Below are 24,390 nucleotides of genomic sequence, written 5' to 3'. Positions count from 1 at the left end.
AATATTAATATAAAATACGAAGGAAGACATAGAAACAAGTTTCTCTTCTAGAAACAATATTTGCACACAAGAATAATCATCGTTTAATTACAGTTTCGTGTAGGTCACGTAGTATGAAGTATAAGTATGACATTTTCAATCATTTTAATAAAATAATCAATTTCGGTTATTAATATAACCAATATAATAATATTGCGATTACATTATCGCCCCAGCGTATACAGAGCATCGGCACCGACCAGCATAGAATATAACAAAAAGTTGAACTGAAAAACAATTTTTTTAATTCGTTTGCAATGAAATTGGACCGTTTATAACGTTTTATAAATTTATTTTGAGATAAAGCTTTCTCGCAATGCGAAGAATAAGGCGCCATCGCATATGCAACGATATATCGTCGTTGGCACTTTTCGCGAGTGTAGCTAACGACGATATATCGTCGTTTGGCACTGAAAGGGTTAAGATTGTCAATATTGTAGTTGTTTTTAAACGAACCTAATCGTTAAAAAAAGAAAAGACACGTGGTTTCCCTTATTTTCCTGTAAATTTGACAGGTGTCCGTATAAACAGGTATACAGCTAGCGTGCGTAAACCTAGTGTTAAAATTGCAAGGTTACCTTAGCTCGGTTAAACACGGAAAAGCAAAGTGCGACTCGCGATTGGCGAAACTCGAGAAACGCGAGTGGGGTAGCGTGGAGGGCAGAGGCGGGAAAATGTCGGGGGTCTGGGTGCAGGGTAGCAGTAGTGAGATGAATCACGAGTCGAATTGCACAGGCAGAATCGAAGTGACAGAAGAAGGGGAAGTTCCGCGGACATTCACACGTGGATGCTGTGGCCCGTGTTGGGGGATGACGGGCTGAGCCCAACGTCGCCCCCGGCGGCGGCCAGCGTCAAGGGGGTGAACAAACTGGCGCCCCTGCTGCTCTGCGCCCCCTGCAAGCCCAGCAGCCACCGGAAGAACCAGAATTCCACGCAGTGGTACGTGCAGCAGGTAAACACACACTGCCAACAAATTCATCATCCGTTTGTCTCCTCGTTCCAGCCTCTTTTCTTTTCGCCCTCTCTCGGTTCTCGCCGTTCTTTCTCCCTCTCTCTCTCTCTCTCTCATTCTCTTCGGTTTCTCTCTCGCTTTCTTTCCCCGTTCTTCGCTCCTCTTTTCTTTTCGCCCTCTCTCGGTTCTCGCCGTTCTTTCTCCCTCTCTCTCTCTCTCTCTCTCATTCTCTTCGGTTTCTCTCTCGCTTTCTTTCCCCGTTCTTCGTTTCTCTCTCCGTTCCTTCGCGATTCCTCGCGATTTTCCGCCAAAACGACGCTTTTCCTCGTCCCCTCTTCGCGTTCTCGTCCCCCCTAGCCCCTCTCCGTGTTCCCGTTGCAACGCCTGGCATTTTTACCAGCAAACCGAGCACGGCGTCTCGTTTCAGCCGGGGGTTCGCGCGCGATGCTACGTGACTTTTCGCGTACGCGAGAAAATCCTTGGGTTACTCGCGCGGAACCGTGTTATTCGAGCCTCGCCGAGACCCAGTTTCAACGCGCAATTCCGCGCGCTCAGCGTGTACACGTACGTTCTACGCGCGGGTTTTTCGCGCGTTCGATTATCGCTGAAGGCTGGGGAAGGAAGGGAGCAGATAGTCCGATGTTTGGAGTAGATATCGCGCAGTCATTCGGGTAAACGTTCGAATCGCGATCGCGGGTACACGAGCTCGACGGTGGCATATGTAATCGGTCGTTGGAAATGTGGGTCAGTTTTGCGCGCGAATGTTTATTTCTCGAAATATCGAAACGATTTGTCGAGTGCTCTCTGCTCGTACAAATATCGCGTATTTACCGTGGATACTTTAAAACGATATTCGATGATCAACGCGGGTTACGTAAGTCGGAGCGAAAATCTCGAGCAGAACGATGTTATCGTTTTTAGACGAGAGACTAACGAGAGGCTTTCACGCGAAAGCGACGCGTTTGATCCGGTTCTAACGATTCCATATAATTCGATGAAACCCTACGTCGCTCGATCGCCGGAAATATCGCTACTCGCGCGGCGAATCCGCGGCTGCAAATCTCATTCCGATGGGTTAGAAAGCGTCGAAACTTCGCAGCCTGTTTTCCTTGCTAATGCGATTGTTTCGCCGCCGAGAGTGTTAGATGCTCCCGATCGCGTCCAATAAATCGTGCGAAAGTCTGCTCGAGCGGATTCCTCGAGCTTCCGCTTCAATCCCGTAAATCTTAATCCCGCGATGACCGCGCGCTGCTAGATACGCGTTAAAACGGAAAATTCGCGAGTTTTCCAAATTAATTTGACCATTAAAATATTAAAGGGATTTTAAATTCCGATTTTCGTGTATATCCGTATATAGAAACGGTGTACGTATATTTTACCGCGAAAATTCGTGAATTTCTAACCGATTTTTCTAAATTAATTCGGCCTATAAATTGTTGAAAGGATTTTAAATTCCAATTTTCGTATATACCCGTATGTAGTACACGATGGGTCTATATTTTAGCGCGAAATATTTTCAAATTTCTATCCGATTTTTTTAAATTTATTCGGTCCATAAAATATTAAAGGGATTTTAAATTCCAATTTTTGTATATATTCGTTTATATTGTACTATACGATGTTTGTATATTTTACCGTGAAACGTTCGTGAATTTCTAACCGATTTTTCTAAATTAATTCGACCCTTAAATTATTAAAGGGATTTTAAATTCCAATTTTTCTATATATCCGTGTATATTGTACTATACGATGTTCGTATATTCTATCTTGAAACGTTCGTGAATTTGTAACCGATTTTTCTAAATTAATTCGGCCTATAACATATTAATGGGATTTTAAATTCCAATTTTCGTGTATACCCGTATCTGTCTATATTTTACCGTGAAACGTTCGTGAATTTCTAACCGATTTTTCTAAATTAATTCGACCCTTAAATTATTAAAGGGATTTTAAATTCCAATTTTCGTATATATCCGTATATAGTAAATGGCGTATTTATATTTTACCGCGAAACGATCGTGAATTTCTATAGTCGATTTTCCTAAATTAATTCGGCCTTCGAAGTATTCCGGATTTTGAATTGCGCTTTTCGTGTATACCCGTATACAGTACACGATGTACGCACGATAAGTTGTACCGCAAATGTCTCGCGAATTCGATGAAAAATTTCGCCACGCGATAAGAACGCTTATTTTTAGAAATCGGCTCGGTATCGTCCGCAACCTCCGGTTGACAGAACGTAACGCGTAAAGTCATTGCAACGAGATTACGATATGCCGATAAGCTATCGGGACCAACTGCTTTCGCACGTAGAATTTGTTTAGTATCGATGTGCCCCCCCGTGAGTGTACCATCCTCTTTTAGAGTGCATGCCTGATCGTTTGTCGTAATCGTAGATTGGTCCCTCTCGAGCATGAGAACGAGAGGAGCAGTAAGCTAAGAACTTTTCGCGCATATCGATCATCCTCGATGATACTCGATGAGTCACATAAGCGTGACTTAATTGCACCAGGGATTACCCATCTCTCCCGATTATTCCCCAGATGTTAGTCTGTTCTAGACACATGCATCTTCTTGACACGACGTACTTCGCATTTTCCTCAGCTTTGACTGACGAGATAACCCGCGATAAAATTGACATCATCGATTCAAGGATAGTTTTCTCATTGAATAATCTTGCCCGAAAACGGACAACCACGAGTTAAGATTTTATGGTTGGAAAAAGGTGGCCGGGGAGAAAGGACGTGTCAGTGGAGAAAGCGTGGTCCGCAAAAGGCAAGCCTGTTGGAATTAACATAAAGACCTACCATTGTGCTACCCACTGACAATGAGCTACGAATATAAAACTAAATTCCTCCGTTTCCATCGTTTTCACTGGAAATTCCTCGGAAAAAGAACGCTTTGACAGAATCTTGCGAACTTTCTACCGATAACGTTTCTTTTTCACTCGACCGACAGGATTTTTCCATTTAGTTTCGTTTATTCTCCAACTTGTTTCTCCGGCCTATCAATTATTTTCTCCTCGCTGTATCTATTCTCGAACGATATCGCGTGGACATATATCTGGGCCCGCGAACAAGCAAACACCGGCGAGAATTTACAAGGGGCGTGGAAAAAGTGGCGAATTTTCGGTCAGAGGAATTCTAGCATTCGTATTCGCTGATTCGTGTTGTTACTGGTCTCGAATATTCGCTGATCGTCGCGCACGTGGACGTGGTTTAATCGGGTAATCAGGGTCACAGTGTCATCGGAACTGTATCGTTGTCGTTAATGACCAGGATGGGCGGTATGCAAATAAAAACTGAAGCGAGTGGAGAGTTGCACGCGTTGACCCGATGAATAACGACGAATACGGTGAATAAAACGAGCGAAATCGAGGATTTCGTTCGTCATCCAGAGGTTAGAGTACAGTACATAGTAACGACCAGATGACTAGCGGATGGAATGATTGATTGGTCATTATGTCGGCGATGTGTCGTAGGAATATAGCACGCGAATTTTCATTATTGACATTGAAAATGTTATCTCGGCAATGAGATCACGTACGATTGAATGGGACAGAGCATTGGCGTAGACTTACGGTCGGTTGTAAATATTTGAGCCGAGATAAAAGAGCGATATCGGAACTTATCGGAACGTGTCAGCGAAACAATGTAAAATTAGTCCATTTTACGACAGTGCTTGGATGGACGGGAGATAGGCACACCCATTGATGAGAATTTTGACAGTCGAATTAATATTAAATATGATTTGCTATACCAAATTAAGTAATACTGTCAAGTATTAATTATAAAATTAATCACATCCTGTATAATTACGTCCTGTAGTATTATTTTAATGGGATATCGATTATGGATCGTAGCAATTGTATAGAATGTGTAACGTGTCTGCGAAATAATGTAAAATTAGTCCACCATTTTACAACACTGCTTGGATAGGTGGGAAATGTACTTAGCGAGATAGGCACACCCACTGATAAGAATTTTGAAAGTGGAATTAATATCAAATATTAAATAATATTAAATAATAAAATAATATAATAAATATTATTTACATTAAATATTAAAATAAATAAAATTAATATTAAATACGATTTACTATACCAAGTTCAGATAATACTACCAAGAAGTATTAATTACAAAATTAATCACATCCTGTAGTATTATTTTAATCGGATATAGATTATGAATCATAGCAATTGTATCGAATGGCGACTCGTTGGAGAGCCATCTCTCACTTGTCAAGGATTTAAGTAGTAATTACGAAATTAATTAAATTCCCTGCGATTTCCTAAGGAAATATACTCGAAATCGGTCACTTTCGTAGTATTATTTCGAATCGGATATCGATTGATATCGACAGTCGCAGTTTTATCAAGTGGCGACTCGTCTGTCAATTGCAGAGGGTTGATCTCGCCGCGAGGGGTGGAATCCGTACTTCTGCCAATTATACGTCTTCCCCTCCTCTGTCGTACACCATTACGGGTTGACTTGGTTGGACCATGCCCCTTTCATTGCTAAGATTTTATATATAATTCGCACCCAACACCTGCCGATATAGCCAAAAATGGCCCAGGAAAGGCAAAGCAGCGCATGACGCCGAGAAGCTTAAGAAACAATACTTGCACACCATTTCCTCGTCTTTTCGTCTCGGTATGGTGGACCATGGTGGAATCATGCGAACGATCAGGTAGACAAATTGGAAATTGCTTGTCCCTGCCAAGTTTAACCGTGACAATTAAAACGATCGTCCAGTCACGCGACACTTGCGATTCCGCTGATATGATAATTCGTTCTACTCGTGACACTGCCTAGTTTTGCGTCAATCGACCGATACCTCGACCGGTTTAACGAACGATAGTTTCCCGTTTTGCGTCGATTCCTTGTTATTTTGGCCTCGGACATACCCGCCTGCTGAATTATGCGCGGAACAACAAACGCACCGTTTGCATGATTAAAGAGCTTTCGTTTCGCCTCGTGTCGGACAAACTTCGGTTCTCGTTTCTGGACTCGCAGAACGGGAAAATACCGATATCTTGGGTCGACTTCTCTTTTTCTTCTTTTTTTACCGTTTTTTCTTTTATCTACGCTTGACTCATAGATACCGTACGCCGACGATTCGCTCGAAATTTGTTGATTTCCGATATCTTGGAATTATAATTTTTTTCTTTTTATTTTTATCTAGAATTAATTTCTTTTTCTTTTTATTTTTATCTGGAATTATTTTCTTTTTCATTTTCTTTTTATCTGCAATTATTTTCTTTTTCTTTTTATTTTTATCTGCAATTATTTTCTTTGCTTTCGTTGGTAGTTGATGAAGTAGAGGAACGTATTACAGAGGAACGAGGACGAAATAAAATATTATTGCAGGTACAAGTGCATAGCTAAGTTGTTCACAGGCCAAGGTGACTACCGATATCTTTGGCACCTGCTAAAATTTTAGAGCCAAAGTTTGACCTCTCGTGTTTCAAATAAAATTCTCGCTTTGCATACGTAGTTAACGCGTTTAGAGTTAATAATCGAGGATCACGTTGGACAGCTCACGTGCAACTCCGATTCTTGCAAATTTTATTCCCATCGCTAAATTCTGTCAATTCGTAATCGTGACTGAAGGATCTTTTCACATAATTAAGAGAATTAAGCGATCGCTGAATTAAGTATCCATGTTATGAACCATGACCTTCTCGTCTCGAGTGAACAGGCAAAATTCTGATCACGGAATTGGAAAGAAAAATCGCGATCTTTTACGTTTTCTTCAATTTTAATTTTCAAACATTATATTCATATTTTCATTTTCGTCGCTGCTAAGTCTTTCCCGTAGAAGGAAGGAACGTGTCAAAGATGGTAGCATTACGATAGTGCAATCTTTAACATTCGGTCCTTCGACGCAAATATTTCGAAAAAAAAAAAAAAAGTGAAAGGAAAAATTGACCATCGCAATAGAGCTTGCAATTCTTTGCGAAGAGTGTTAAGAGGAACGGTACCACTTCTCTTCACACAGTAGGAATTCTTCAATTTTAAGAAATATTGAATAATAAATTTTGTATTATAATGGAACTTCGATAATGGAATATATTCTGACGAAAACCAGAAACGAGGTTATGTTTATCAAAGGAAACGGTCTAGCAATGGGAAATACAGCACAAGTGACATCTGTATGAACATTCGGGAACTAAATCTTCGAGTTCGTTTAGGATTTGTAACACCGTCATCCCTCCAAATTTAGCCCTTTGCACTCGAGGACCTTCTCGTTATTTTTGTGGATTTTATAATTTGAGGATTTTCTGCTGTAAAACGATATTTCGAAAACGGTAAATTAAATGTTGTATGCAAATTAAGATGTAGAATTATTTTATTCCTACATTCCAGGTATCGTTGCATTATCGAAATTTGATATATTAATCAACATCGTTCTTCAGAATTTGATCAAATGGTGACTGAGGGCCACCTCTCGAGTGCAAAGGGTTAATTAAAATATTTTGCAAATATATTCCTTGGATTATAAATGATCGATCATAGTAGCGAAGGGGTTAAATATGGAGAACGTCTGGATCCGGTAGCCTTTCGCGAAAATTAGGTTAGGAGCGAACGGGAAGGCATTAAAGGTGCTTTGACACCTTATTTACCGGTATATGAATCATCGTGGCTGCCAGTAGTTCGTTTAATTACTTATCTGGAATCGTACCTTGCGCGCCGACTTACGGAGCCGTGTAATTATGCGTTGCCCGGCCGGAAACCGGCAACAAGCCTAATCGAATTCCCCGTGGAGGCAGGAAAATTTCCTTGTTTATGAAAGCCGGGCGTGTTCGCCAGACACGCGTTACACTTTCCGTCTGTTTACAAAACTAGACCTGTTTGCAATTGTGACTCGTTACGTAGCTTCTTCGTCATCCTCGTCGTTTCTGTCCTCTCACCGTCACGCCCGTCTATTTTATCCGCGAATATAACTGGAACGTCTAGAATCGCCGTGTGGGAGGAATTTCAGGAAAAATTTCAATCGAGATTCAAATTCCATTATAATTTTCGATCGACATTATTTAATATATTACACGACAATCCTGAATTTATTATTCACATACGTATATTTGTAAACACTTGTTGTCGTCTTTTTAAATTTTTCCTCATTTTTTGAAAATTTGGAATTGATTTCGGAATTTTAGAAAATATCGTATGTCGTATAGTACTAATGTTAGAATCATTGGTTTGTAATATATATCTGAATATAATACGTGCAGTTTGTGTTAATTAACACGATACAATTGAAAATAGAAGAGCATAATTGTAATTGTAATTTTATGCGAACAAAAGACTATAATTTTTACCAAAAGCGATTGTATATTTTCAGCAATAGCGAAAATAAATATCCGGAACTCATATAGTTCTAGTGTTAATACTTTTATATATACACCTCGCACTTGGGTCTTTAAATAGCCGGTTACCAGTACAGTGTCTTTGTTGGTCTGAAATATTAATTCTAGGTCTCGCTTAACACGGTTTCGAAATAACGGAACGAATTGGCCGTGTTACGGAAGGTAACAGTGAACGTATAATCCGCTATTTTGGAAAAATGTAATTGCAAATTAAAGAATTTTTCTTCAGACACATTAACCCTTTGCACTCGGCAACCTATTCGTTAGAGGAACATAGTAATTCGAAGACTTTCTGCCATAAAGTCGGCGATATTTTCAAAACAGTAAAGGGGCACATAAGGAGTGCAAATTAACCCTTTGCCAAAGGGTTGATTTTTTGGCCAAAGAAGGATAGGAGTTCAAAGATTTTCTGTTACAAAACTGACGATATTTTCCTAAGCAGTGAATAAGAAATCGTATGATAATTAACACGTGGAATTATTTGATTTTGATACTTCACACACCGTTACGTTATCTGAAATTTGACATATTTCCGAATATTGAGCTTCGAAATTTTATATAATTTTATATAATTTTAATTTTATTTAAAGGGTTAATTGTAAGACGTGGAATTATTTTACCTCGATATTACACGCGTCGTTGGGCAATTTTAAATTCCAGTTATTAATCAATAACGATCTTTAGAATTTAAAAACGGTTTTCTCCAAATTTCATTTTTGATATTCCTGATATCCGTGATCAGGTATTCGTTTTAACGCTACTATGGTTGATTATAGTCACCGGCCACAAAAATCGAGTAAAAATTAAGACAAGTGCTACTGTTCCTCTTCGCAAAGAATTGCAAACACTATTGCGATAGTCGATCTTTCCTCCTTTTTTCTTCCTTCAAAAGACTTGGCCTCGAATGCTAAAGATTTGTTATAAAATAAATGTACTCAGTCTTTCTTAGTTTTTAACACGTTGAATGCCATGGCGGTCACCGGTGACCGGCGCGCACAGATTGATAGAAATATATATAATTTAAACAAATGTCAATATTTAGAAATTTTTATTATTATCATCGTTAATTCAATGATGAGCCCCGTTGCAATTAGCATGTCAAACATGGCTATACATTGTAACTTATCTATTACAGATAATATCTCAACATTATATGTATCGCATAATATAATAGAAAATTCATCGTGGTGCCACGGGCAATCTTTGTAAAACTGGCGTGGCATTCAACGTGTTAAAGCTTTATTAAATTATCTCTTTCCCCGTGGTTTACACTATTCATACCAGATGAAGACTGACTTAGCTGTGTATACCGCGCGCAACCAAAAAGCCCCAAGACAAAGTAACCTTTTGCCCAGGTGTATCGATGTTTCGACAACTCAAAGGAGTAAAACACAGGCGTGTACCCTCTTTATCTCACAACTTCAGGATCGTAATGTTTCCATCATTGATGCTTCGTTCTAAGGGAGACACTTCGCGACGACACCTCCGTAGCGAAAGAGTTAAAACTGTCCGAGCCTAATTAACCATAGCATCACCGGTCTGACCGAGCCTCTAATTATCTCGATCACTCGCACAACCGTGTGCAATTACGATTCGTCATCGCGCGAGGTATCTGCGAATCAAAGGAATTCAGCGAGTTAACAGCACGTTCTCGTGTCCTTGGTGTTCGATGAAGAAAGAATAGGCTAGGAGGCTAGAATCGTTGACCCTGACTCCGCTTTTCAAGAAGTTTCGGCAGCGTTAACACGTTCCGATGCATTGTGCCTTCTATCGAGGTGTTTGGCAGCGCACAGGGCCTACGTGAGTGGCTTTTGTGGCAGGCATCAACAAAGCTCCGCTTTATCAGCGCTCGTTCTTTGAACTTCCGGCGCGTCTTGGTACCCACGCGAGTTTTCCTCGCTCCTCGTACCCCTCTCGCTCCTCTTTCACCTATGATCGCGGGTATTGTCACAGGAGCCTTCCAAGTTGAGTCATTTCTTTCCCGAACGGCGGTTTATTTCTTCGACGAATTCTAAAGTAGACGTTCCTTGACAAGCTATTGCTAGTTATTGGTCAACTGTGACAGACTCGTTAGCTGCTTTCGAGGTTAGTTACAACGTCACTGCAGTCTCTAAGGTCTTTGGCGTGTTGATGTCTTCGTTGACGAGCATCCCAGAATTTTTTTAGAATCATTCTTCGATCACGAAGACACGAGAGAGAATTATTATTTGTATATAGCTTTTCAATTCGGATTATCATTTTTGGGGTCCACAGTAATTTAACACTTTGGACTCAAGGATTTCTTCGTTGCGAAGATGCAATTCGAAGCACTTCTTAGATTTTCATAGGCTCACTGATACTCTTTATGCTAAAATTAAGAAAAGAAAATGGTGAATTTGCGTGAGACACGAACGAATAGAATAATTTTATTTGGTTGTTCTTAATATAATCATCGTCATCCATTATTTAAGTTATAGCATTAAAACAAACGGTGACTGAGAGTCACCTCTCGAGTGAAAAGGATTAAATACGATGAATGAATATTTTATATATTTATTTATTTATTTGACGAATATATGGATGTAATACAGTAAAATTTTATTACTGTATTACCTTATAAAGATGTAACCTTTAACCCTTTGCACTCGAGAGGCGTCCTTCATTCGTCGTTTGATAAAATTTCGAAGATCGATAGTAATCGATATGTTAAATTTAAGATAATGTAACGGTGTGTGAAATATCGAAATGAAATAATTCCATGTATTAATTATTACACGATTTCTTATTTACTGCTGAAAAATAAATATCGTCAACTTTATAACAGAAAATCTTTGAACTCTTACTCTTCTTCAGCCAAAAAATCGTCGAGTGCAAAGGGTTAAATATTAAAAAAAATATTTTCATGATGGAAGATACAAGTAAACCCTAAATATCGGCAAAGGGTTACGATACTGGGTTAAAAAGAAGGGGAAGAAAATTCCCGACTAATTTTCCCCGTATCACAACGCAAACTCCTAAACCACCCCCTACTGCCACGAATTCGTGAGTCATAGTACTCGGATTGATCGAGTATCGTGGAACGTTTACGTCGGATGGTTCGAAAATAAAACGGGGAATGAGCGGGTGGGTATATCCTAATTTAATACCACGTATCCACACAGTGACGCGTGAATGAAAAATAAAGAGCACTATTGGCGAAAGTAGAAACACGTGGAATGGCCGGCCCACGGGCTCTTCCGCGCCGATAACGCGGGGTGCGAACGCGAGCGCGCAGAAACTCTCGAGGATTAGATCACCGCGCGGATTTATCTAACAGGCTTGGGAAAAATTGTTGCCAGAGCATTGCGAAACCGTTTAACGGAACGACTGTTATCTGCTACGTGGCGGCCACGGCTCTCCCGATCTGCTGCTTTTATTGCACCGCCGGTTTCTAGTACTCCTACCTAATAATTATAGATCTTATTTATCCCAGCACGAGTTCCTTCGGTTCGTTCAGATCGCAGATTGCGTTTATTGCAGTTCCCGAGTCCAAACTGGATCGGTCCATGCCCTTTTACGTATCCAGTCTGGTCTTCTCTTATCTTTTCTATTCCTTGGGAGACCCTGGGTAGATCCTGGCGCCACCTACGCAGCTAGTAACCCGTTGCTTTGGCATTTTATTGACTGCAACCAACATAGGCTTCGACTATTCGACACCAACGAAGTACCCCATGTTGATCATCCTTTGTTACGTAATAGAACAACTATTATGAGAGATTTTAGTCGAAAAATTGCGAACAATAATCCGTGTCGATGCTTCCTGATCGCTGAAGCAACCCTAGGAGTTGTCACCTACCTCTAGAACCAAAGCAACGGGGTAACAGGTCGCTTCGCGGAATCTGACTCGACAGATCGATGACGAAGAGTCATCACCGCGAGGCACGGTGACCCTGCTGGTTCACGGCTGGAATATTCCACGGGTTCCTCGAATCGTGACTTCGACATCGATGTTTACGCGGACCGGAGAGGCGGAGAGGCGGAACTGGGCACCGGTCGCGATAGTCGGGTGGATTTCCATGTATCGATCGCGCACAAGCCATTCCTTCCATCGTGGTAATCCGATGTTAAGCTTTTTATAGGCCGTCGTGGAATAACAGAGGTGGTAGCAGTTTGTACACACGTCGCTCTCCGTCCAGGCACTGACGAAGTTCATTTTGACACGAGTCAGGGGCCCGACTCGATCCCTCGCGATGAAAGCTGCGCGAAATCGTGGGGGAGGAGTTGAACGAACGAGCAAGGCCGAATTGGGAACGTTGACGAGGTGGCCTGGATGGGGTTCGTCCGAGTGGAGACTATTATTGGAAATTCTTCCAGGTTCCCTCGTAGGTGTCGTTGTACTTTGGCAGTAGGAAGGAGAACTTGTAAATTCTTCCAGTCCATTCTGGGTCTATATCTAAACCCTGTGTAGTATATTTTACCATCGATACCTCGATGGATCTTCGCACGTGCTACCACGCTGGTCTAACAATGGCCACGTTGGAGACTGCATGTTCGAGTTGGACGCAGAAAGATTTCTACTCGACGGAGTACCGAGGCTGAACAATGGAGAGTTGACGTGTTCCAAGGAGCCTCGTCTCCAAGGACGAGGGGGCATAAGGACCTTAAGTCACGCTCGGGTTCTCCCTGTAGGCCTCTAATTGCCGGTTCGTTCCGGAGCGTAAGCCGCCTTTTTCCACCGGAGTTTACTCCCAGCTAGACCCCGCAACAGTACTCGTCATCATCGAGAAACGCAGCCAGTTTTCTTCGGCACGCTGCGGCCGGTTCTCCCTTTTTCTCGCCATTCTTGCCGGTACCAGAAACGGCGTTCGCGTTTTATTATCTAACTGGATTCCCCTGCCTTGGGAAACATTTTTGTCCCGGTTTTTAGGCGAGGTTGGTGTACCCGACTAGCTTGGAAAATTAAATACCTCGACCTCGGGAGAATCGGTTTCTCCTGTCAGGGAATTTATTTTTCTCCAAGATCCGATTAATTCGATCATCTTCGCGCATCGTCAATTTCTTCCAATAGCATTCCACGATCGCTTTTCGCGCTTTTCCTGTTTCCCTTTACGCTTCGTTAGTTGGGGCGCCATTACGGTGGCGTGAATAAATTAAAACGTTAATTATTTAGTTCCTTATTCGCCTGAAGTAGGCGTCAAACAGGTTCGCAGCTTTTTAGAATTATCTCGAAGAACTGTCTTTTATAAAAGCGTGTCAGGGTTGCCGAAAAATATCCAGGGTGCAAAGGTGCTCTAATTTAGAGCAGAGTGCGGTAAAGTTCCTTGGATTTGGAACGTTGAGAATTATCTGAAACGCTTTGCTCCATCTCGACCAAGAATCGAAGCTTCCGTTCACGATCGACAGGTATCGATCTTAGCTCAGCGTTACTTTCATTTTTCATCTAGACAGGCCTCTCTTTCACGGCACCATCGATCGCGTAGCTCTGCGCTATGTCCCCGCTGGTAAACGTTGCATATTAGAAACGGCGAATGGCAATGACACGGTTTGTTTCTTCCCGCGACGATTCTATAACGTGACAGCGAGTTGGCGAACAGGCGGGTACCGAGACAGAGAGGGAAAGGGAGATCTTTGGTCTCGGGGCATATTCCTCGTAGGGTCTGGGATATTTCGATTCTCTTGTTGCTCTGCAGGTGAGCTTGAGAGACGGGATCACTTTGGCGACGTTTTTAGCGTTGGAAATAAACCAGCGAACGTCGTGGCGCGCGTTCGAGCGAGCATCCTATTTTTAGTGGTCCCTGTTCCTTTGAAGGTCCCGCGATTTATTCCCTTGGAGCTGCACCCGTGGACGTAAATTGGCGGCCAGCATCGAGATCTCGGGTCCCCGACGCTTTGGCCGGAGAAATTAGTCCGGCGATTCGTTTCCTAGACGCCCTGTCGGCGAGGGATTAATTACGCGGCGGCGGCGGGACCAACGCAGATTGGCATTCTCGCGGTGCTCTATTGGGTTATCTCTGTGGTCTCGGAATTCTTGAATCCGTCTCGACTGCATTTCGACGGAAAACTTCGAAGGGGTGGTGGTTCGCGATGCTGGAATTCTTCGAGGTCCCGGTGTCATATCGAGTGGTTCGATCTGGGTATAAAGCTGGGGGACGCCTTGGAACTCGCGGAATCACGGCTACGGTTGTGAATATGGCAAGTGGAAGTATGTCAATAGCGATTTAAAGACCAGGTCTGCGCGTTGGTCCCAAAATTTAACCTTTAAATCCGTCACACGATCTAAGTAACCGTTTACATCGGTTACCGCGTTGGCGGATGGTAATTAGGAAAAAGACCAGGGGAAATTCTCGGTTCATGAAACATTAAAATTTCCTTTCATCGTCGATAAATCAGCTAGACCGACGGAAAATGACTTAACGAGTCGTGCAGCGGACCCGCGCGGTAATTAAAGCTCCCAAAGCACCAATTAAGAGTGTAAAATCGAGCGAGGATTACGGTACCGGCACGCGGGGAAAACAGAGAGGGATAAGGATCTCACCCTGGCTTCCTATCGTTTCGTGTTTACCGTTCCGCGATGATATTACGATGGCCTCCGGAAGTGTGGCGCGCAGACAGCACCGTGGCGTGTTTATTTGTCGTGAAATCTATTCGCGTTTGCACCAGTCTGCTCCCCCGTACTCGTCGTTTCTGCTGCTCTCCTTTTGTTCCTTCGCGTCTCCGCGGCCGAACAGAGGAAACGAGGGTTCCGGCTGGATCTCCGGCCCGCGCGCCACTGTTAAGAAGCAGACGGAGCGGAGCCGAGCGTTTACGGCCCGCTTGTAATCACCGTCCACCGGTTGGAATTTCGAATACCACGCTGGAAATAAGCGAAGGTTCGGACGCTGATATAAATTCGCGGTTGGGCTTGGTATTTGATGCCTCGAGGTCTCGTTCTCTGTAAATCTCCCACTCAGACGAGTTCGTCGTATCGCCGTCTAGTTGTTTCAATTTCGTTCTGTTATGGTAAAATTCAATAGCGAAACAAACTCTACATTCCAGCGGTATTGGGGCCGATCCCTTCTCCAAATGTTCTGTCTTTTGTCACCAGTCTTCTGAAGACGACTTTTGACCTGCGAGGCCCTGAACAGGTCAGTTCTAACCATTCGCTCGTTAAATAAAGATCTCCACAGTTTTTATACAGTTTTCCACAGTTTACTATTCCGTAATTTGCGTAATAACCCCTTTAACACGTTCAAATTTTTCTAATAATAAGCGCGCCATGGCCTAATGAGGATTTCCTTAATTAATTAATTCCTGTGACGCTTAACGAGTAGATCTCGATTCTTCACGGCTCTCTGGGTATTTTATCGTATCTTTAAGGATCAATTTTTATGATTTTGCAATAGTCATTTCCATTTCAGTAGTGTGATTTAATGGGTGTTTGCTCAACACGCGTTTGCTTTGTTCCGAGAGACACGTAGCTCGGAGTGGATAGAGAACGATTTGTGCGTTTCGAAGTTCGATTGGCAGAGAGATTGCCAACACCTCGGTTGGACGTCGGTGGGAGACTGCGTGGCAGTGGAAATTTTGGAACTCGAAGAATTTGCTTAATCACTGTGCAGCTTTAGCGAGCGTCTGCATCGCGAGGTGGGAAGGAACTCGTGGATGGCACGTTCGAGTTAATTGGTCGATGCAGTCACCTGGCGAGCGGGATGATCCAGGCTCGAAACCTGGTCCGACGATTCCATCGATCGATCCTTTATCTCGCCAGCTGCGCCCAGTTCTTTTACGCTTTTTCATGCTTACCAGTCGTAAAAAGTTTGCGTCTTTATAATCGTCGAACGTGTCGAATATTCCTTAGCGCAAATTTAATAGCTGGTGCGATAATATGTCATTGCAGATGTGCAAAATAATCTGTTTAATAAGTGATATAATAGAACTAGAATGTCATTCATCAGTGCATAAGTCTTAACTGTTTTCGAAGATTAAAAATAAATTTTTACGTTTAACGTAGCTTAGTATTGGTCTCTACTTCAATAGATATTGTCCACTTTCTATTTTCAAAGCTAAAAGAGAAGATTGAAAATTTACAAGGGGTGTGAAATATTTTAAACTTTGTGCGTAGCTCTTAGTTTACCAGGTTCTCACCACGAGGAGGTGGCTACGCATCGGGATCCGGACATGCGCCCTAGTGGCGCAGCCTACTGGCGCTATCTGTAACAAAGGCACCCTAACCTAACTTGGAGCGAAAGAAGTTAAAGAGAAGCTACTGACACTTTATTAAATTTCGTGTCTTACAAAAGGAACTTCGATTCGGTATACTAATACTCTACTGTCGCAACGCTAAGATAATTTATTTGAATAGACTCTAATTTTTCTAAGTTCCCATAAAAATAGGGAATGAAAGACGCGAGCAAGTGAAAAATCGCGACGCGCCCGAACGAATTCGCGATTAATCGAAAGACCGACTAGCCTACGAGACGTACTCTCGTGTACAAGACAGTTTCGTGCCTCGGCACCCTGCCGGCAACTGCAGGCACTACTACGCCCATTTGGCGGCGGCCATGACACGTTCTCTGGGTACTACCGTCGCCTACTGGCGGCATCCGCGAAACGTTACCGATGACTCTCGCGATCCAAATGAAAAGATTAGTGTCAATCACGCTCGAAATTTCTATGACTATCGTAAAACACGATTTCGCGGCTTCCAGTGCAACCACTCCTGTGGAAAACTTCCTCGTACCACGAATGTATTAACCGCGGCTAATTTCTCCGTACCGAAAGGGTTAAATTAGTTATGAAATTAGTTTAGCTAAATTACTGTCTTATAATTTTTAAAAATTGAACGATTTCTTGTTTAGCCTATCCAGTGAAAAATTACACGTCCGCCCGTTTCCCACGAATTTCTGCAGACCCTTCGCACCGACAGCTGTTACGTCGATAATAATTAACATTTTTACACGAAACTTTTGCAAGATGAAGTCGAAGAAATGTACATTTTGAAATTCGAAGCAATCAATAATATATTGATTAATAATAAAGTTATTATCAGAGGAGGTAAGCTTTGTGAAAATTAAAAGAAAATATTGTTTATGTATAATTATAGAATGTTTATGTTGTTGTAGAAATAGCGAAGGATTGATAATATAAATATATTTAATATACGCCTAATGGAACCCGTTGATACGGCACTGACTCCTGCAATAAGATAGACAAGGATAAAGATTCAAACGACATCGATCAGCGCAATGTATGAGTTTGGATTCGAAGCTGAAGAAAGATAACAGGAGCGAAGAATGTGCGACGAGGTAGTCGAATACGTGATAAGGATAAGAATAGATAGCTGTTAGAAGAGGACAGAGCTGCTTCGGTCGTGAAAACTAACAAACTGCTCAGTTTCTACGATTAATTTGCGAACTTTTATAACTGTAACGCGAAGCTGGAACTTTGAGCAATATTCTTATGCAATTTTTGTACATAATTTAATGCTAATTAGTTTGTTATTAATAATTATTTGCACGTGTGTGTGATTTGGTAACAACCGACAAGATTGTTCGTTGAAATATTTCATTATGGACAAAACTGGAATTAACATACCAACAAAAATGATGTCTGAACACGCTTATGAATATTGTTTTTGTAATGAGTACATATAATTCGTAAATTAATTGCATAAAAGATAGCAATTAATCATTAACCATTAGCATCTGTGGTATCGGTACAATCGCTCCGTGCAATAATTACTAATAATTAATTAATTAATTATTTAAGGAGAAATTAATATGTAAAATTAGATTAGGAAATTCGTTAAAGGTGTGCCTTTACGATGCAATTATAAAAGTTCACAAATTAATCTCAGAAATTGAGTAATTTATTAATTTTCTTATGCCGATTGAAAGTTCAGAAGGTAACAACGATCAGTACCATCTATGACTTTGGGCTGGAAGCTTGTGTTCTGTTTACGCCGCCTATGATTTTTGATTGGAAACTTGTGTTTTGCTCGCGCTATCTATGATTTTGGACCGGAAGCTTGTGTTACAGTCAAAAATCACAGATGGCGCAAGCGGTAACTTCCAGGCAAAAATTACCCCTGGTGTAAACGAAACATAAGGTTTCGCTGAAAAGTTATAGATGGCACTGACCGTTGTTATCTTCCGAACTTTCAATCGGTATTAGAAAATTGATAAATTACTTAATTTCCGAGATTAATTTGTGAACTTTTATAATTGCATCGTAAAAGCGCACCTATAACGAATTTCCTAATATAATTTTGAATATTAATTTCTCCTTAATTAATTAATTAGTAATAATTATTGCACGAAAGTGATTGAATTGATGCCGAATATTCTAATAGTTTTTCACTAATTACTATTCTCTATATTAACTAATTTGTGAATTACATGCATACATTATGAAAAGAATATTCTTGGGCATGTTCACATGTCATTTTTGATTATATTTTACATTTAGTTTTGTCGGTAATTAGATACTTTAACGAAAAATTCTGCCGGTCGTTGTTATCGACTCACACACACGTTCAAATAATTATTAATAGTAAACTAATTAGCATAAAATTATGTACGAAAATTGAATTAGAATTCTGTTAAAGATCCAGCTTCGCGATGCAACTATAAAAGTTTATAAATTAATCGCAGAAATTGCGAAATTTATTAATTCTATCGTATCTTCTCTGCAGTTTTCTACTTATCTCCTGCTCTCGCCTATCACGTAGCCGGGTGTTCGACGAACCCTTCGCACATTCTGCGCTCTTTTTTACCTTTCTTGAGTTTCCAATTCAAGATCATTAGTTTATCATTAGTTTATCACTAGATTTATCATTAGATAGTGGAAAATTAACAAATTACTCAATTTGTGAGATTAATTTGTGAACTTTTATAACTGCATCATAAAGGCACACCTTTGACGGATTTTCTAATATAATTATCGACATAAATTTCTTCTTGTTTAATTAGATATAAGTGATTAATGCACGGAGTGTTTGAATTGATGCCGAACATGTTAATAGTTCTTCTCTAATTATTATTCTTTTTGCAATTGACTTGTGAATTACGTGCATACATTATAAAAGGAACATTCTGGGGCATGTTCACAAATCATTTTTGATCATATTTTACATCTAGTTTTGTCGATAATTCATTATTTTAACTAAAAATTCTGCCGGCCGTTGTATCGAATGACACACACGATCAAATAATTATTAATAATAAACTAATTAGCATAAAATTATGTATGTAATTATGTACCAAAATTGAATAAGAATTCTGTTCAAAGATCCAGCTTTGCGATACAACTGTAGAAGTTCATAAATTAATTACAGAAATTGATTACTTTGATTACGTTCAATAATTCTGGGCCTACAAATTACGTAGAGTTGGCATGAAACCCTCTGCCAATTTTTGCAATTTTGTATCAGGCAAACATAACATTAAAAGAGCTAATACGCTTACAGAATTTTATGCCTGCAAATTTCGTAGAGTTGGCGTGAAATCCTCTGCCAATTTTGTGACTTTTTACTAGGCGAACATAACACGATAGGAGGTCGGTCCTCAAAGAAATGCTGGAAATTACGTCATTTCCAAGAATCCCATGGACAATACTTTTGCCGCTTTACGTTCGATTTCGCGATTTTGTATCAGGAGAACACGATGGGACAGGAGGTCGCTCGCCGAGACAGTTCCAAGAAATGACGTCATTTCCAAGAATTATCTCAACAATACTTTTGCGGCCACGAAGAAAAATTTCTGACCAATTTCGCGATTTTATATCAGGAGAACATGATATAAGAGGAGGTTGCTTGTCGAGACGGTTCCAAGAAATTACGTCATTTCTAAGAATTCTCGGTCAATACTTTTGCCGCGACCGGTCAATACTTTTCCCGCGACTGGTCAATACTTTTCCGGCGACCGGTCAATACTTTTCCGGCGACCGGTCAATACTTTTCCCGCGACCGGTCAATACTTTTCCCGCGACCGGTCAATACTTTTCCGGCGACCGGTCAATATTTTTCCTGCGACCGGTCAATATTTTTCCTGCGACTGGTCAATACTTTTGCGGCTTTCGACTGGTCAATACTTTTCCGGCGACTGGTCAATACTTTTCCGGCGACTGGTCAATACTTTTCCCGCGACCGGTCAATACTTTTCCGGCGACTGGTCAATATTTTTCCCGCGACTGGTCAATACTTTTACGGCTCCGAGGAAAAATTTCTGGCCGATTTCGTGATTTTGTATCAGGAGAACATAACATAACAGGAGGTCGCTCGCCGAGACAGTTCCAAGAAATGACGTCATTTCCAAGAATTCTCGGGCAACGCTTCTGTAGTCTGGCCGTAAAATTTCTGGCCGATTTCGCGATTTTGTATCAGGATAATATGACATGCAAGGAGGTCGCTCGTCGAGTCATTTCCAAGAATTATCTCAACAATACTTTTGCGGCTTCGAGGAAAAATTTCTGGCCGATTTCGCGATTTTGTATCAGGATAATATGACATGCAAGGAGGTCGCTCGTCGAGTCATTTCCAAGAATTGACGTCATTTCTAAGAATTGACGTCATTTCTAAGAATTGACGTCATTTCTAAGAATTGACGTCATCTCCAACAATTCTCTGGACAATACTTTTTCTACTTTGCAGTATATTTTAATAATTTTACTTACCTTATACTTATCTCATACTTGCCTTGCTTACTTACCTTCCCTTACTTGGATTCCATCCTTACTTACAAGGAGTGTGCAAGACCTTCGGGTCACCGATTTAGTTGAAATTTTGCTGCTTTGTAGATATCGTCATGCAGTTTAAGAAAATATATTATTATAGCCGCAGTTATTAAATAGTTTTTAAGATATTTGCGATTAAAGTTTTATTGCATAGTTAATTAAATATTTGTTTCAAGTTGTTGTAGCGTAACTGGGACGTTCGAGAATTGATATACTGGAGGACCGGGGTTCGATTCCCGTCCATAGTTTTGATAATTTTTTTAAATATATTTTTTGTTTTGTATTTATTTTTCGCCTATGAAAACATTGTAAATACCCAATTATAAATAAAATTTCTTAATAAAAAAAATTATATTTTACGCTTTCTTATGCTAGTATATATTTTTTACAAAATAATAGGAATATTATGCAAGAAAAATACTTTTCTATAGCAATTTTATTTGCTACAGAAAATACAAAACTATCGCTCGTGTAAGTATTAATTATTAAATTAAACATTGTATAAGAATGTTGTCTATAATTCCAACTTTGCTGTGCAGCTATAAATGTTCATGAATTAATTAGAAAAACTTGGAAACTTATTAATTTTCTACTGCCGAATGAATAAAAATTTTACCGCCTGTGATCAGCGCCATCTATGATTTGGGCTAAAAAATCAGGAAAGTAATAGGAATATAGAATAGGCGCGGAGGTCGTCAAAGAGCTCGTCATGTGATAGACAAGGACAGAGAGGGGATAGAAAAGGATAGAAGGACTCCGACAGTGAAAAATTATTAATTACTCAATTTCGGTAAACAATTTGTGAACTTTTATAATTTCATTGCAAAACTGGAACTTCAGGCTACATTCCTATATAATTTTCGTAAAGAATTTATCTCTAGATTGTCAGTAATTAATTTTTCTTTGATGGCGTCTATGATTCCGTAACGGCGACCATCACGATCTTCCGTGAAAATATTTAATACTCAACGAAACTAGAAGCAAAATGTGATCAAAAGTTATATGAGAAGATTCGCAAGGACATTGTTTTTATAACGAGTGCTTAAAGTTTCATAAATTAATTGTGTAAGGGATAGTAATTAATGAAAAACCAATGGCGTCTTCGACAACAATTCAAACACTGCGCAGAACAATTATTAATAATTAATTAATTAGGGACAAATTTATATCGAAAAATATATGTGAAAGTTCGTGAAGGATCTGGCTTTACGATGGAATTATAAAAGTTCATAAATTAATCACAGATATTGAGTAATTAGTGAATTTTCCACTGCCGATTTGATTTATTAAAATATATTCGGAGCACATAACCAGAGTTAGTAAACTGACATCAGAGCCATCTATGATTTTAGACTCGAAGCTCAAGTTCCGCAACGAGAACATAGATGGCTCTGATATCAGTTTACTAACTCTGGTTATGTGCTCCGAATATATTTTAATAAATCAAATCGGCAGTGGAAAATTCACTAATTACTCAATATCTGTAATTAATTTATGAACTTTTATAATTGCATCGTAAAGGCAGATCATTCACGAACTTTCTTACTCAATTTCGGTAAACAATTTGTGAACTTTTATAATTTCATTGCAAAACTGGAACTTCAGGCTACATTCCTATATAATTTTCGTAAAGAATTTATTAGCCATCTATGATCTCGTTGCGGCACTCGGACTTCGAGTCTAAAGTCATAGATGGCTCTGATGTCAGTTTACTAACTCTGGTTATGTGCTCCGAATATACTTTAATAAATCAAATCGGCAGTGGAAAATTCACTAATTACTCAATATCTGTAATTAATTTATGAACTTTTATAATTGCATCGTAAAGGCAGATCATTCACGAACTTTCTAATATATTTTTCGATAGCAATTTGTCACTAATTAATTAATTATTAATAATTGTTCTGCGCAGTGTTTGAATTGTTGTCGAAGACGCCATTGGTTTTTCATTAATTACTATCCCTTACGCAATTAATTTATGAAACTTTAAGCACTCATTATAAAAACAATGTCCTTGCGAATCTTCTCATATAACTTTTGATCACATTTTGCTTCTAGTTTCGTTGAGTATTAAATATTTTCACGGAAGATCGTGATGGTCGCCGTTACGGAATCATAGACGCCATCAAAGAAAAATTAATTACTGACAATCTAGAGGTAAATTCTTTACGAAAATTATATAGGAATGCAGCCTGAAGTTCCAGTTTTGCAATGAAATTATAAAAGTTCACAAATTGTTTACCGAAATTGAGTAATTAATAATTTTTTACCGCCGGAGCCATTTCATCCTCTTCTATCCCCTCTCTGTACTTGTCTACCACGTGACGAGCTCTTCGACGACCTCCTTATCTATTCTATATTCCTATTACTTTCTTGATTTTTGAGCCCAAATCATAGATGGCACTGATCGCTGGTGGAAAATTTTTTATTCGAACTGGATACTAGAAATCAATTCGACAGTAGAAAATTAATAAATTGCCAAGTTTTTGTAATTAATTCATGAACATTTATAGCTGCAGATCAAAGTTGGAATTATAGACAAAATTCTTATACGATGTTTAATTTAATAATTAATACTTACATAAGCAATAGGTTTTGTATTTCCTGTAGTAAATAAGATTGCTATAGAAAAGTATTTTCCTTGCATAATATTCCTATTATTTTGTAATAAATATATACTAGCATAAGAAAGCGTAAAAAAATAATTTTTTTTATTAAGAAATTTTAATTAGAATTGTTTATTTGCAATGTAAAATGAATACAAAATAAAAAATATATTGAAAAAACTATCAAACCTATGGGGACCGGAATCAAACGCCGGTCCTCCACTATAGCAATTCTCGATCGTCGCCGTTACAACACAACTTAACTTGAAACACATTAGAAAGAAATGTATAATTGAGAAAGTAAAACTTTAATCACAAATATCTCAAAAACTATTGAGTAGTTGCGGCTATAACGATGTATTTTCTTAAACTGCATGACGATATCTACAAAGCTGCAAAGTTTCAATTAAATCGAAGGACTTGCACTCTCCTTGTTAGCTTAATTCCTCTTCATTTAAATATTATTTAAAAAGATATTGCCCACTCTTTATTTTTAAATTCCAAAAGGGACATTGAAAATTTACAAGAGATAGGAAATATCTTAAACCTTCTGCGTAGCTCTTAGCTTGGTATCGTTTCCAAAAATTATTCTTTGGAAAACGATACCAATTACCAGGTCTCACCACGTGGAGGTGGCTACGCATGGAGACCCGACATGCGCCCTAGTGGCGCAGCCTGCTGGCGCTACCTGTAGCAAAGGTACCCTAATCTAACTTGGAGCGAATTAAGTTAAAATGACTCTACTGACACTTTAT

General features: G+C 39.8%; 1 protein-coding gene across 7 annotated transcripts in view; it reads left to right on the top strand.

Moving 5' to 3' along the window:
• The window catches only part of Rgl (Ral guanine nucleotide dissociation stimulator-like), a 70,290-nt gene that overhangs the window by 35,343 nt on the left and 10,557 nt on the right, over window positions 1–24,390 (top strand). For 3 of the 7 annotated variants that reach the window (XM_017906469.1, XM_017906464.1, XM_017906462.1), the window contains exon 2: window positions 775–991. The exons of 1 other annotated variant lie outside the window; for it this stretch is intronic. In XM_017906469.1, coding sequence (XP_017761958.1) covers window positions 827–991 — 165 coding nt within the window. In that variant the 5' untranslated portion in view covers window positions 775–826. Of the gene's footprint in view, window positions 1–774; window positions 992–17,556; window positions 17,603–24,390 lie in introns of those variants that run through there. 3 more of the 7 variants (XM_017906463.1, XM_017906466.1, XM_017906468.1) reach the window with 2 other exon arrangements.

This window comes from Eufriesea mexicana, unplaced genomic scaffold (genome assembly GCF_001483705.2).
Source record: "Eufriesea mexicana isolate 0111107269 unplaced genomic scaffold, ASM148370v2 scaffold5394, whole genome shotgun sequence".
Classification (NCBI taxonomy): Eukaryota; Metazoa; Arthropoda; class Insecta; order Hymenoptera; family Apidae; genus Eufriesea; species Eufriesea mexicana.
This window is presented reverse-complemented; position numbering and strand designations above follow the sequence as displayed.